The sequence below is a fragment of the Loxodonta africana genome, chromosome 23 (assembly GCF_030014295.1).
Source record: "Loxodonta africana isolate mLoxAfr1 chromosome 23, mLoxAfr1.hap2, whole genome shotgun sequence".
Classification (NCBI taxonomy): Eukaryota; Metazoa; Chordata; class Mammalia; order Proboscidea; family Elephantidae; genus Loxodonta; species Loxodonta africana.
Genome location: NC_087364.1, coordinates 60,107,801 through 60,121,682, shown reverse-complemented (window position 1 = coordinate 60,121,682; position 13,882 = coordinate 60,107,801). Strand labels below are relative to the sequence as shown.

At 38.0% G+C, this 13,882-nt stretch overlaps 1 protein-coding gene across 3 annotated transcripts in view; it reads left to right on the top strand.

The window, feature by feature from the left end:
* Positions 1–13,882, top strand: part of GK5 (glycerol kinase 5) — an 86,231-nt gene that overhangs the window by 39,472 nt on the left and 32,877 nt on the right. For all 3 annotated transcript variants that reach the window (XM_023555467.2, XM_064275537.1, XM_023555468.2), the window contains exons 6-11: positions 3,991–4,066; positions 4,629–4,690; positions 4,783–4,856; positions 5,058–5,118; positions 6,468–6,594; positions 7,879–7,983. In XM_023555467.2, coding sequence (XP_023411235.1) covers positions 3,991–4,066; positions 4,629–4,690; positions 4,783–4,856; positions 5,058–5,118; positions 6,468–6,594; positions 7,879–7,983 — 505 coding nt within the window. The remainder of the gene's footprint in view (positions 1–3,990; positions 4,067–4,628; positions 4,691–4,782; positions 4,857–5,057; positions 5,119–6,467; positions 6,595–7,878; positions 7,984–13,882) is intronic.

Below are 13,882 nucleotides of genomic sequence, written 5' to 3'. Positions count from 1 at the left end.
TTCTAACATGTAGATGCTAGGGGGAGGAGCAGGAGCAGCCCAAGAGCAAGAAGGAAAACCAGGCCAGTGTGGACTCAAAGGGTCCGTATAATAAAAAGTGTTTCAAGAAAGAGGAAGTGGTTGACTAACTCAAATGCGATGAGCTGGATTTGGCCCGTGGGCTGTACTGTGCCATCCTGCACTTAAGGCTATGTTTCTTTTGGCTTTTTCTAAAACACTTCAGAAAATACTGCATAGAAAATAAAAGCCCCCTACCCGCTGAATCTCACATCTGTAATAATTAATTAGAACTGTTTGGGGTATATTCTAGAAATTGTTTTTCTATGTGTATATTTCAATATATACATTGTTGTTGTTGTTGTTGTTGTTGTTGTTAGGCACTGTCGAGTAGGTTCCAACTCATAGCAACCCTGTGTACAACAGAGTGAAACACTGCCCTGGCCTGTGCCATCCACACAATTGTTGCTGTGTTTGAATTCGTTGTTTCACCTGCTGTGTCAGCCCTTCTTTTTGAGGGTCTTCCTCTTTTTCACGGACCCTTTACTTTACTAAACATGATGTACTTCACCAGGGACTGATTTCTCCGGATAACATGTCCCAAAGTACATGAGACGAAGTCTCGCCATCCTCCTTTCAAAGGACCATTCTGGCCGGACTTCTTTCAAGACGTATTTGTTCACTCTTCTGGCAGTCCGTAGTATATTGAATATTCTTTGCCAATACCATAATTGAAAAGCATCTATTCCTCTTTGGTCTTCCTTATTCATTGTCCAGCTTTTGCATGCATATGAGGCAATTGAAAATACCGTGGCTTGGGTCAGAAGCACCTTGGTCTGCAAAGTGACAGGTTTGCTTTTTAATACTTTAAAGAGGTCTTTTGGAGCAGATTTGCCCAATGCAATTCGTTGTTTGATTTTTTGACTGCTGCTTCCATGGGCGTTGATTGTAGATCCAAGTAAAATGAAATCCTTGTCAACTTCAATATTTTCTCCATTTACCATGATGTTACTTATTGGTTCAGTTGTGAGGATTTTTGTTTTCTTTATGTTAAGGTGTAATCCATACTAAAGGCTGTAGTCTTTGACCTTTATTAGTAAGTCCTCTTTGCTTTCAGCAAGCAAGATTATGTCATCTGCATATTGCAGGTTGTTAATGAGTCTTCCTCTAATCCTGATGCTGCATTTGTCTTCATATACTCCAGCTTCTCGGATTATTTGCTCAGCACACAGATTGAATAAATACGGTGAAAGCATACAACCCTAACACACACCTTTTCTGATTTTAAACCACTCAGTACCCCCTTGTTTTGTTCGAACGGCTGCCTCTTGGTTCATGTACAGGTTCCGCATGAGCACAATTACGTGTTCTGGAATTCCCATTCCACACAACATTATCTGTAATTTGTTATGATCCACACAGTTGAATGCCTTTGCAGAGTCAATAAAACACAGGTAAACACCTTTCTAGTATTTTCTGCTTTCAGCCAAGCTCCGTCTGACATCAGCAATGATATCCATTGTTCCACACCCACTTCTGAATCCAGCTTGAATTTCTGGCAGCTCCCTGTCAATGTACCGCTGCAATCATTTTTGAATTATCTTCAGCAAAACTTTACTTTTGTGTGTTATTAATGATATTGTTTGATGATTTCCGCATTTCATTGGATCACCTTTCTTTGAAATGGGCACATATATTGATCTCTTTCAGTCTGTTGGACAGGCAGCTGTCTTCCAAAAATCTTGGCATAGATGAGTAAGCACTTCAAGTGTTGCATCTGTTTGTTCAGACATCTTGATTGGTATTCCTTCAATTCCTGGAGCTTTGTTTTTTGCCAGTGCCGTCAGTACAGGTTGGACTTCTTCCTTCAGTTCTTGATCATATGCTACCTCCTGAAATTGTTGAATGTTGGCCAATTCTTTTCAGTGCAGTGACTGTGTATTTCTTCCATCTTCTTTTGATGCTTTGTGAGTCGTTCAATATTATGCTCACAGAACCCTTCAATATTGCAATTTGAGGACTGAATTTTTTTTTCAGTTCTTTCAGCTTGGGAAATGCTTAGTGTATTCTTTTCTTTTGGTTTACTAACTGAAGGTCTTCGCACATTTCATTTTAATACTTTTGTCTTCTCAAGCTGCCCTTTGAAATCTTCTGTTCAGTACTTTTACGTGATTATTTTTTCCTTTTGCTTTAGCTACTCTGTGTTCGAGAGCAAGTTTCAGAGTCCCTTCTGACATCCATTTTTGGTCTTTTCTTTCTTTCCTGTCTTTTTAATGACCTTTTGCCTTCTTCATGTCCGATGTCCTCGATGTCGTCCCACAACTCATCTGGTCTTTGGTCCTTAGTGTTCAGTGCATCAAATCTATTTTTGAGATTGTCTCTAAATTCAGGTGGGATATACTCAAGGTTGTGCTTTGGCTCTCTTGAACTTGTTTTAATTTTCTTCAGCTTCAACTTGAACTTGCATATGAGCAGTGGATGGTCTGATCTGCAGTCTGCCCCTGGCCTTGTTCTGAGTGATGATACTGAGCTTTTCCATCATCTCTTTCCACAGATATAGTCGATTTGATTCCTGTGTGTTCCATCTGGTGAGATCCATGCATATAGTCACCATTTATATTGTTGAAAGGTTTTTGCAATGAATAAGTCATTGGTTTTGCAAAGTTTTATCATGTGATCTCTGGCGTCGTTTCTGTCACCAAAGCCATGTTTTCCAGCTACTGATCCTTCTTCCTTGTTTTCAAGTTTTGCATCAAGTCATCAGTAATTATTAGAGCATCTTGATTATTTGTTTTATCAATTTCAGACTGCTGATTTTGGTAAAAATCTTCAATTTCTTCATCTTTGGCCTCAGTAGTTGGTTTGTAAATTTGAATAATAGTAGTAGTAACTGGTTTTCCTTGTAGGCGTGTGGATACTGTCCTGTCACTGACTGCATTGTACTTCAGGATAGATCTTTTTTTATGATGAATATGACGCCATATTTCTTCAATTTGTCATTCCCAGCATAGTGGACAATATGATTATCCGATTCAAAATGTCCAGTACCAGTCCATTTCAGCTCACTAATGCCTGGGATATCGATCTTTATGTGTTCTATTTCATTTTTTATGACTTTCAATTTTCCTAGATTCATATTTCATAATTCCACGTTCCAGTTATTAATGGTTGTTTGCAGTTGTTTCTTCTCATTTTGAGTCATGCCACACCAGCAAATGAAGGTCCCAAAAGCTTTACTCCATCCATGTCATTAAGGTTGACTCTACTTTGAGGAGGCAACTCTTCTGCGATCATATCTTGAGGGGCTTATCTTTCAGAACTATACCAGACAGTGTTCTGCTGCTATTCATAAAGTTTTCACTGGCCGATTTTTTTAGAAGTAGATCTTAAGGCCTTCTTCCTGGCCTGTCTTAGTCTAGAAGCTCTGATAAAACCTGTCTACCATGGGTGATCCTGCTGGTATTTGAAATATAGGTGGCATAGCGTCCAGCATCACAGCAACATGCAAGCCACCACGGTACAACAAGCTGGTAGATGCATGGTAGAATATATACATAGAAAGTATATTACATATGCACAGAGATGTATATATATGTGTGTGTGTGTATAAATATACACATACAATGTATTTTATATATGCATAAACCAAAAAACCAAACCCGCTGTTGTCAAGTCGATGCTGACCTATGGCAACCTCAGGTATTACAGAGTAGAACTGCTACATAGGGTTTCGTTAGCTGTAATCTTTATGAAAACAGATCGCCAGGTTTGTCTTTTATGGTACCACTAAGTGGGTTCTAACTGCCAACCTTTAATTTAGCACAGCAGTCGAAGGCAAACCGTTTGTGCTACCCAGGAACCTTATAGAAATGTATTTGATACATTTTATTTTTAAAAAGTGAGATTGTATTGTATCTACTACCCTGCATTCAATGTTGTACTTAATAGTTTAGCCTTTTTTTTTTTTTGCTTTGGTGCTATTGTGTTTTCAAGGTACAAAAGGCAGTTGAAGAAGAAAATTGCTGCTTTGGGACTGTTGATACCTGGCTGTTACATAAGCTCACAAAAGGTAAAGACAGCCTAATAATCAGCTCTACCTCAAGGATCTGAAATTTGACAGAAAATATTTGTCAAAAAAAAGCAGAAGTAGAACTTACTTTTTTCCTTCCTGTATCTCAGTCATATTGCTCTTTGGTACCGTAATAATTCCATGTTGCAGGAAAGCTAGATGAATTTTCGATTTAGTATTAGAGGAGGGTGATTTTAAAATTATGATGAACTTTGAATAGAAGACTAGGGGACAGTCAGACTTTCAAAAGTGGGAAGACTTATGCTTGGCACCATATCTGCCACTTTGCACCTGGTACAATGGAAGACAATCACTTGGCACCTCTGACCCTCTTTCCTTATTTTTCAGTTGGGAGTCAGGTAGTGACAATGTGTATGAAAATGCTTTTGTAAACTAATAAAATTTCATAAAGATTACGTGGGAAAGCGCTTTGGAAACTTTGCCCTGGAAATCCACTGTTGGAATGAATTTGGGAGTAGACAAATTCTAGATTATAAACCAGCGACAGGTATTTATTTACACCACCTGATAAAAAAATGTATTATTTCCAATGTAAATTTAGGTTCTGAATATGCCACAGATTTTTCAAATGCCAGTACAACTGGACTTTTTGATCCATATGAGGTAAAGTGTTTTATTTATTTTTCCCCCCTTCCATTTTGAATCACCATTTTGTGTAATTTAGGTTGGATTCTCACGGCCTGTTTTTCCGCTAGATGTGTTGGAGCGGGCTCATTACCTCCCTGCTTTCAATCCCACTCTCTCTCCTGCCTCCTGTGAGGGACACCAGGTAATAATGAGCACCAGACGCAGAAACCAGCAAAATTACCCCTGAATTCATTTTCTCTTGGTAGAGAAGAACATTTTATTACATGTTGGAGGTGCTTGTGTGTTCATTTGATATAACTCTTGACCTATGCTAAAGACGATTTGCTGTATTTTAGAACTCATCTTTCTAAAGCTATGACTTTTCGACCAATTTTATTTGAAGCCACAATTTTGGAATGGTGGATGAAGAGATATTTGGTGTGCCTATACCAATCACAGCCTTGGTAAGTCAAAAACTTCAGGGTTTCTCTTTGCGTAGTATAAACTGAATGAATATATATGAATAGCCGGGGCTTGTTTTTTAAGAGAAGCAAAAGGTCCTTGGCAGAATAAAATGAAAGTATCTTTTTTTTTTTCCTTCATAAGCTAAAGGGCCCTTGAGTCTTCTAATCGTGGAAGTGCTTCATAAACTTTTCTAACTTCTGTGTGTATTGGTTTTTCAGAAAACTGTTAAATTTGTTTAAAATATTATATCCTGAGTTATGTTTGGTTTACGTTTGATGCCCCGAGACAACAAACATTGATAGGGCAAATGCTTAGTGTATACTTGATACAGTGTAACCATGAACAGTGACAGGAAAGTTTAAACTAAAGGAGAAAGCTGTCTTTACAGTTACACAGTCCTTAGCCAGCAGCTACCACCAGTAGAGAAACTTGTGGAGGAATGAAAAATGAGCTGTTCCTGATTTTTTAGGGTCCTTTCTTGGTAATTTTCTTTCTCTCTGACTGGATGAAAGAGTCAGGAAGTTGGAGAAGCCCAAAGATTTGCCACCTGATGAAGAAATTGTAGAAACTCAGGCTTTGTCTTTGATTTCCAATGCTGGGACGTATAGACCACCTGTCCCTGGTCTCTGGATGGACAGTCTCACAGCAGCCGGGGGAGGAAGGCAAGGGAAGACGAATTTAATTCCCAAGTTACAAATTTATGGTCATTTAGAGAGTCTCAGTCTTCTTCAGTTTAAGCGTAAGCTCAAGTTTAGATTAATGTATGGCTAGAGGAGATACAGGTTAGTGAAAACGGGGTTTTTTTTAGATGAATTTTGTTCCTTAAAATACTGCTATATATATGTATGCCTACATTTAGCTATATTAACAAAATGTTACAATTATTCTTTTTTAACAAAAAGGAAGAACTTGGGATAGATATGGTTCTGACATAAATTTATTTACAGTTAAACACACACGTATGGCTCTTCTTAAAAGGGAAATATGTGAGGTCAGTTATTTTGACAAATGAGTGAAACTGCTAAGTTGAGAATGAAAAGTTTTTCTTCTGCACAATTTTTATTCTTACCTTTATTTCTAGAATTACTGATATAATAGTTAGAAGTGATAAAGTAGCCTGCTCATTAGAAATTCCTGAGACATGTTTGTTATCCACACAAAGTTAGTCCTAGAGGGACTCTTATTCTATAGTTGTTGTTCCCTGTTCTTCTAGGAGATCTTGATTTTTTTAAGGAAAAGGAAAAAAAGAAAAAGTTTAGTCATAAAAATAGGATAACTGAAGCAGAAGGATACCAGAAACATGCCAGTGCTAAGGGCAGTAGGCCTTACGTTTAAACGTCTTTGGCAGGTAGGCGACCAGCAGTCAGCCATGTTTGGAGAGTGTTGCTTCCATACAGGAGATGTGAAATTAACCATGGGAACCGGGACATTTTTGGATATTAATACTGGAAACCACCCTCAACAGACTGTTGGAGGTAAATAGAATTTACCCTGTTTGTTAATAAAGCATCACTTCTTTGGTTCACATTTAACTTTTGTGATACTCAGACTATTTTCTCAATTTATGTTAAGGATCTTCTCTAGCATATTTTTTATTATCATTCTTAGAGACTAGTCCTCATTTCCGTTTTTTTTTTTTTCTTTAAATTAAAAGCGTATTTAGGGGAAATATCTTATATTACAAAAAAATGAGAAAGGTGTTATTATAGAGATCCAGAAGGAGTAGGGTATTTTGGTCAGTTTGGCAAGTACTTATCTGTAATACATATTTGTTTAAGACATCCTAAACCAAAAATACCCATTGCCATCGAGTTGATTCCAACTCATAGCGGCCCTATAGGACAGACTAGAACTGCCCCATAGGGTTTCCAAGGCTGTAATCTTTACGGAAGTAGACTGCCTGTCTTTCTCCCACGGAGCAGCTGGTGGATTCGAACCACCAACTTTTTGATTAGGCCTCTAATTCTTTTTTTTCTTTTATGTCTTATAAAAATTCTTCTTTTTCTATGAAATTTTTTGGGAGGGTAGTTCTCAACTAGTGGCCATGCATATTTAGGGTTTTGATGACAATTGCTAGGAATTTGCTCTCCCTCAGGAAGGGCATCCTGGGATGTGCAAACCAAGAAAATCCTGCCTGGGGAACCACCTCAGCAGAGCTGGGGGCTCTTAGTCCGGGGCTCTGTTCCCCTAAGGGGGGTTTTTACAAATCTTTTTCCCACTTCCGTCTCCCCTCAAGCTCCCCCCCCCCGCCCCCGAATTGGGAGAATGGAAGCTGGAAAATGTTGATCACTGCACGAGGCCGTTTCCATTTGGGAACAATGTTTAGAAACCTTGCAGAAACACAATAATGTAGTAACTTCTCTAGCAAGCCAATCTCATAATAACCTTTTATTTCTCAATTAAAGTACTTATTTCTGTGTTTCTAGGGACACAGACATCCCTATGGCTAATAAAGGTTACTATTTATTGTTCATCGGATATGTCAGGCACTGTGCTCACTTCTTTATATGTATTAACTCATTTATTCTCACAACTCTCTGAGGTAGGCTGTTTTCCAGTTGAGGAAACTGAGGCTGAGAGGTCAAGAACTTGTAAGACCACAGCTAAGAAGTGCGGGGGGCTGGGATTTGAACTCAGGCAGTCTAACTTCAGAGCTACTTTGCTATTTTTTGAGATACTCAAATAGTTGCATTATAGAAGTCTCTGTAGTGAATTATGTATTTATTATATGACTTGCTTTGATTTTTCTTTTTTTTAAGGTTTTTATCCATTGATTGGGTGGAAGATTGGACAAGAAGTTGTCTGCTTAGCTGAAGGCAATGCAGGAGACACTGGTACTGCTATAAAATGGGCTCAACAGTTAAGTAAGTCCTCTTTTAAATGGATTTCACAAACCAGAACTTCAAGAATTCAAGGATGCCACAGGATAGCAGATCACTAGAGAATGAATGGATTGTTCAAATAAATATAAAAACCAAGTTTCATGTACTGGAAATAAAATACAGGATCATATTTTTATGATATTGGGATGGTGAAAGGCTAGATGTTGAGGCCAGGAACCATAAAAAAAGGAATAATAGATTTGAATATATAAAATATTAAAGTATGTAGGAAAATACATGTTATAAGTGAAGTTAAAAGACAAATTGGTAAAGAAAACAGTTTGTAACATGTGTCAGAAAAATCAATAAAAAAGAAAAAATAGGCAAATCACAGAAGTACAATTATTTCATAAAAGAAATCAAATGACTGCTGTGAGATGCTACTCAAATTCAATAATCAAAGAAGTACACATTTAAAAAATTATATTACTTCTCATATTGTCAAAGGTTAATAAGTTTGATGTTCGGCATTGGTGGGAATGTAGAGAACAAAGTGTTCTTGTTTTCCATTGGGAGGAGTGTTAATTAGTGTGACCTTTCTGGAGGACAGTCTAGCCATTTGCATTATTTTAAAGAGTGACAACCCTTTGCCCCTCAGTTCTGTTCTTGGCTAAGAAAATAATTACACACATGTGCAAAGATATATGCCCATACGTGCGTGTTTAATAAAGCAATAGGAAACGGGTTCCTGTCTAATAATAAAGCACTGAGTGAATAAACGTCAGTATACCCCAACAGAGGAACATTGTGCAATCACCTAAAAATAACAATGTAGTTGTGTATCTTATTGACATGGAGCATTGTCCATGACATAATAAGGAGGGATGAAGCAGTTACAGGACAGCCTGTGTCAAATTTTTTTGGCCTTTTTAAAAACTACTTTATTGAGATTTAATTCACACGCCATATAATTCATCCATTTGAAGTATACAATTCAATTCATGGTTTTTTAGTGCACTCACAGGACTGTGCCACCATCATCACAATCTAAATCTAAAATCCTCCGTGAAAGACACCCCATACCTATTCATTTTACATTTCCATTTACCCGTACAACCCTGGAACCCCCAGCCCTCAGCTACCACTGACCTGCTTTCAGTCTCTATGGATTTGCCTATTCTGGACATTTCATATGAATGGAATCATACAAGATGTGGTCTTTTAAGTTTGGCATCTCTCTCTTAGCATAATGTTTTCAAGGTTTGTCTGTGTTGTGACATGTGTCACTACTTCATTTCTTTTTATTGCTGAATAAGATGCCATTGTATAGATACACCACAATTTATCCATTCATCAGTTAATGGACATTTTGGTTGTTTCTACTTTTTGGTAGTTTTGGATAATGACAAGCCTGTATATTATCTAACCATATATAACATATAAAGTGTTAAATGTTATAAAAAATATTCATAATGGTTATCACTGATGCATGAATTATGGGGCAGACTTTGACTTTTTACATGATGGATTTGAACTAAGCTAATTTGTTTAAAGACAAAGATAGTTCTATTGACAGAAAATGTACACTCCAGGAGGAACATGTTGGCCAGTTTTCCCCTTTCTCCCTTGCTCTCTAAGACTGTACCTGCGTTATAAGGGTAAAATTACTTATTAATAAGTTATGCTTATTTCAAAGCTCTTTATCATTTAAAATCTCCTCCTTAAATTATTTTAATATTCTGAACACATCTCTTTAGACAATCCCTTTCTGTTCTGAGGATTCATTCTAATGAGCATATTAAAAAAATTAAATTTTATTCAGGAGAAACACAGTCCGTAAGAGCCTGAATAGGTTTCCCATGTCCTTGAAGACGTGAAAACTCTGCTGGTTCTGAGCCTTTATGTCTTTGTGTAGCATGATGGTCTTTGTCCCACTCTGAATGGTGGCTTCTTTATGCCCCTTTGCTGGGTTGAAAAACTTGAACATAAGTAAAAAGCTATTTTAAACCAGGCTCATCTCGACTTTTAGATTTGTTTTCTTAATATTTTTGACCCAGGCCAGTTTTCTCTCACTTTTTTTTTAATCCTTCTATGTTAGCTGCCATATGTGAGTCCCCACGTGGTCACCTCTCTCTTTTCTTTTTGATTTGGTCCATTTCTGGTCCCCTTCACTCTTTGTTTGATTTTGAGATCTCAGTCTTACAAATATTTTGATGTCTTCTACTTTTATTAAATTAACAAATATTTGCATGCTCAGTATATGCCTGGAACTGGGCTAGGTGCTAGGGAGACACCAGTGAATAAACACTGTCCCTTTACTCATAGAGACTACAGTCTAGTAGGAAAGACATGTATTAAATGAACAATTTTTTTTTTTTTTTTCGTAAAAAAGCATTAGTGTTAAGTGACAGGAAGAAGTGGTAGCAGGATGAACGATCCCCTTGTAAAGGAAGGACTTTGTCTAGTCTGGAAAATTAGAAAACAAGCACACACACATAAAAAAAAAACAGTTGCCATCAAGTCAATTCCCACTCATAGCGACCCCATGCATGCAGACATGCATGCAGAGTAGAATGGTGCTCCATAGATTTTCAAGCTGTGATTTTGTGGAAGAGGATGGCCAGGCCTGTCTTCTGAGGTGCCTCTAGGTGGATTTGAGCTGCCAACCTTTTACTTCGTAGTTGAACGCTTAACCATTTGAGCCATCCAGGGACTCCTGGAGAGCCAGAAGGCTTCTTTAAAGAAGTACTGTTTCAGCTGAGCAGTGAAGGAAGAGTAGAGTGGTTGGGCAGGTGCAGAGGTGGTTGGTCAAGGAGCATTCCAAGCAGAAAGGACCAGGGAAGGGAAGATCATGACCTAGTCAAAAAAAAAAAAAAACAACCTGTTGCCATCGAGTCAATTCTGACTCATAGCAACCCTACAGGACAGAGTAGAGCTGCCCCACAGAGTTTCCAAGGAGCACCTGGTGGATTCGAGCTGCTCACCTTTTGGTTAGCAGCCATAGATAGCTCTTAACCACTACGCCACCAGGGTTTCCATGACCTAGTCAAAGGAACTGAAAGAATGGTTTACTCCTTCTCTACAGTTGAAGCAGTTCCCATCTCTGCTGTCCTTTAGTAACAAGGGTCAGGGGATATCTTTTCCTTAGCAAGATCACTTTTAATTGGTGCCTGTCACATCTGCCTGCTCCAGGCAATCCCGATAAGACTTCCAGTACACATTTAAAATTACCCAGCACCCTTGTTTACCAGAAATAAAGGAAACTGGTTCCGTCTCTCCTGTACCCCTCAGCATGTGAAGAAGAAAGAGCTGGCCTGGCCCATCCCTCACATGCAGCCCTGGAAGAGGCTACTAACAGTGGACATCAGCACTGTGTAGGTGAACTACTCTCCCCTTGCAAGCTGAGAGGGGAAGCCTAATCTTTCACACTCATACCTGGAGAAACCCAAGCCAAGGGAACTCACTCCCTTACCTCTCACTGCCTGCCAACCCCAAAGCCTGGCCTGAGTAAGAAATACAAAGTATTTAAGAACATACCAAACCCAGTGCCGTTGAGTCAATTCCGACTCATAGCGACCCTATAGGACAGAGTAGAACTGCCCCGTAGAGTTTCCAAGGAGTGCCTGGTGGATTCAAACTGCTGAATCTTTGGTTAGCAGCCGTAGCACTTAACCACTACACCACCAGGGTATTTAAGAACATTAGGATCCCTTAAAGGAAGGTGACCAAGCTCAATGGCTCCTTCAGAGGCACATGTAATAGAAGAAACAGAAAATGAAAAAGAAAACAAAAACCAAAAAACCCTAGGAAAAACTCTTAAAGGAATAAAAGAACCTATTGCAAAGAAACATTTGGAAGACATAGCACTTCAAGGAGTAGAAACCATGATATATAAAATGTAAAAATAATAATAATAAATAGTAGAATGGACAGTGCTGAAAACCTAAATAGGGATCAGGAAGAATTTAAAGATTTAAAAAAAGAAAATGAAATTAGAACTCAAGGGTAAGAGATATGGAAGAAAGACCAGCAATGATATAGGTAAATAATAGTGCCTTTTCTGGAACATTACCTTTCCAAAAAGTAGAAAATTAATAAGTTAAAATGTAATAATTGAAGAAATAATTGAAAACAAACTTCCCCGAGATGAGGAAAAACCTGAGTTTTCAGACTGAAATGGCTCACCAAGTGCTAGGTGGGTTTAAAAAAAAAAAAAAAAAAGGCCCAGACTGGGTTATATCCAGATGAATTGCCTGAATCCCAAGGATAAAGAAAAGCTCCGAGACACGAAGAACAGTTTATTTATAAAGGAACAAAGTCAGACTGCCATGGAAGTTAATTGCAGCTTTTGGGAGGTGGAACAACGTGTACACACCACAGAGAAAGAAGGACAATGAGCCAAATTCCAGTGCCTGACAAAGATATCACTGAGACTGAGAACAAAAGAGACATTTCTTGGGAATACTCAGACATGCAGCGTGTATTTTCTGGGGAATTATTCTAGGAGATATTTCCTTCGGCTAAAAGAAATAGAACAAAGATCTCAAAATGGAGAAAGTCAAGTGTACAAGAAGATGTTATTCAAATAAAAAGATTTTTTTAAAAAGAATTTTTTTAGTAGCAGTCAAGATTTTTTGTTTTATTTTATTTGAACTGCTCTTATATAAGAAGTGCCTGGTGGATTCAAACCACCCACCTTTTGGTTAGCAGCCAAGCTCTTAACCACTGGACCACCAGGGCTCCCTAGGAAACCCTATGGGGCAGTTCTGCTCTGTCACATGGGTTTGCTATGAATTGAAAATGGACTCGACGGCACCCCAAAACAGCAACCATAATGTAAACCCCCTGTTTCCATACATTAGGAATGTGGTTTTGGATATCCCCGTAAGAGATTGAAATTACCCTAAAACTAAAGAGAGACACTAAATAAACCAGCCTTAATGATTTTATGTGCACGTGTGGTTGTTCTACAAAAGTAATGTTTCTGTTAAATCTTCCAAAATGGTTTCTTTAGTTTTTGTTTCCCAGAAATGCTTTTAAGTCCATGATGTATAACTCAAGGGCAAAGTGCTGCTTGGGAACAGACAGGAGAATATGTTTTATTCTGTTCTTCAGCCTGTTCATTATGCTTTCTTCTGAGTTCCATATAGATCCCTTTCAACACACACACACACACGCACACACACAAATCCTGTTCTCAATGCCGTGTTTAGAAAAGCAAAAGGGTAAGCATCCCAGCCTGTTATGTAATACAGCTAGAGTTGAAGAATAAAACAGTGGTTATACGGTATTTGACCACATGGAAGTTTGAAATGTCTTTTCTTAAGTAGTACTAGGGCCAAGGAAAACAAATTTGAAACGTAATTTAACAGTGTCAAAAAAAAAGAAGAAGAAAGAAAGAAAATGCCTATATTCTATAAAGATGGTACTTAGGGGAAATGATGAATGCTTATTAATAAGAAAAAAAAAGAGAGAGAGAGAGAAGCATAATAAACTTACACGCCACAAAAGGATAAGGATACACAAACCAGAACATTGAGAAGTAAAAAGTAAAATTAATAAACTCTTTCACAGGATATGTATACACAGACAGAGGAGAAAATGAGACCTAGTTTCACTTTTTATTTTGAAATAATTTCAAACTTCAAGTTGTAAGAATACTACAAATACTCTTGTATATCCGTTACCCAGATTTGTCAATTTTTAACATTTGGCTAAGTTTGCATTATCCGTCCATCCGTCTGTCCATCCATCCATCCGTCTATCTGTCAATCACCTATCTGTCCATTTTATATATTATAAAAAACCCATTGTCATCAAATCGATTCCAACTCATAGCGACCCTATGGGACAGAGTAGAACTGCTCCCATAGGGTTTCTAAGAATTGGAACTGCTGACCTTTCGGTTAGCAGCTGAGCTCTTAACAACTGTGCCACCAGG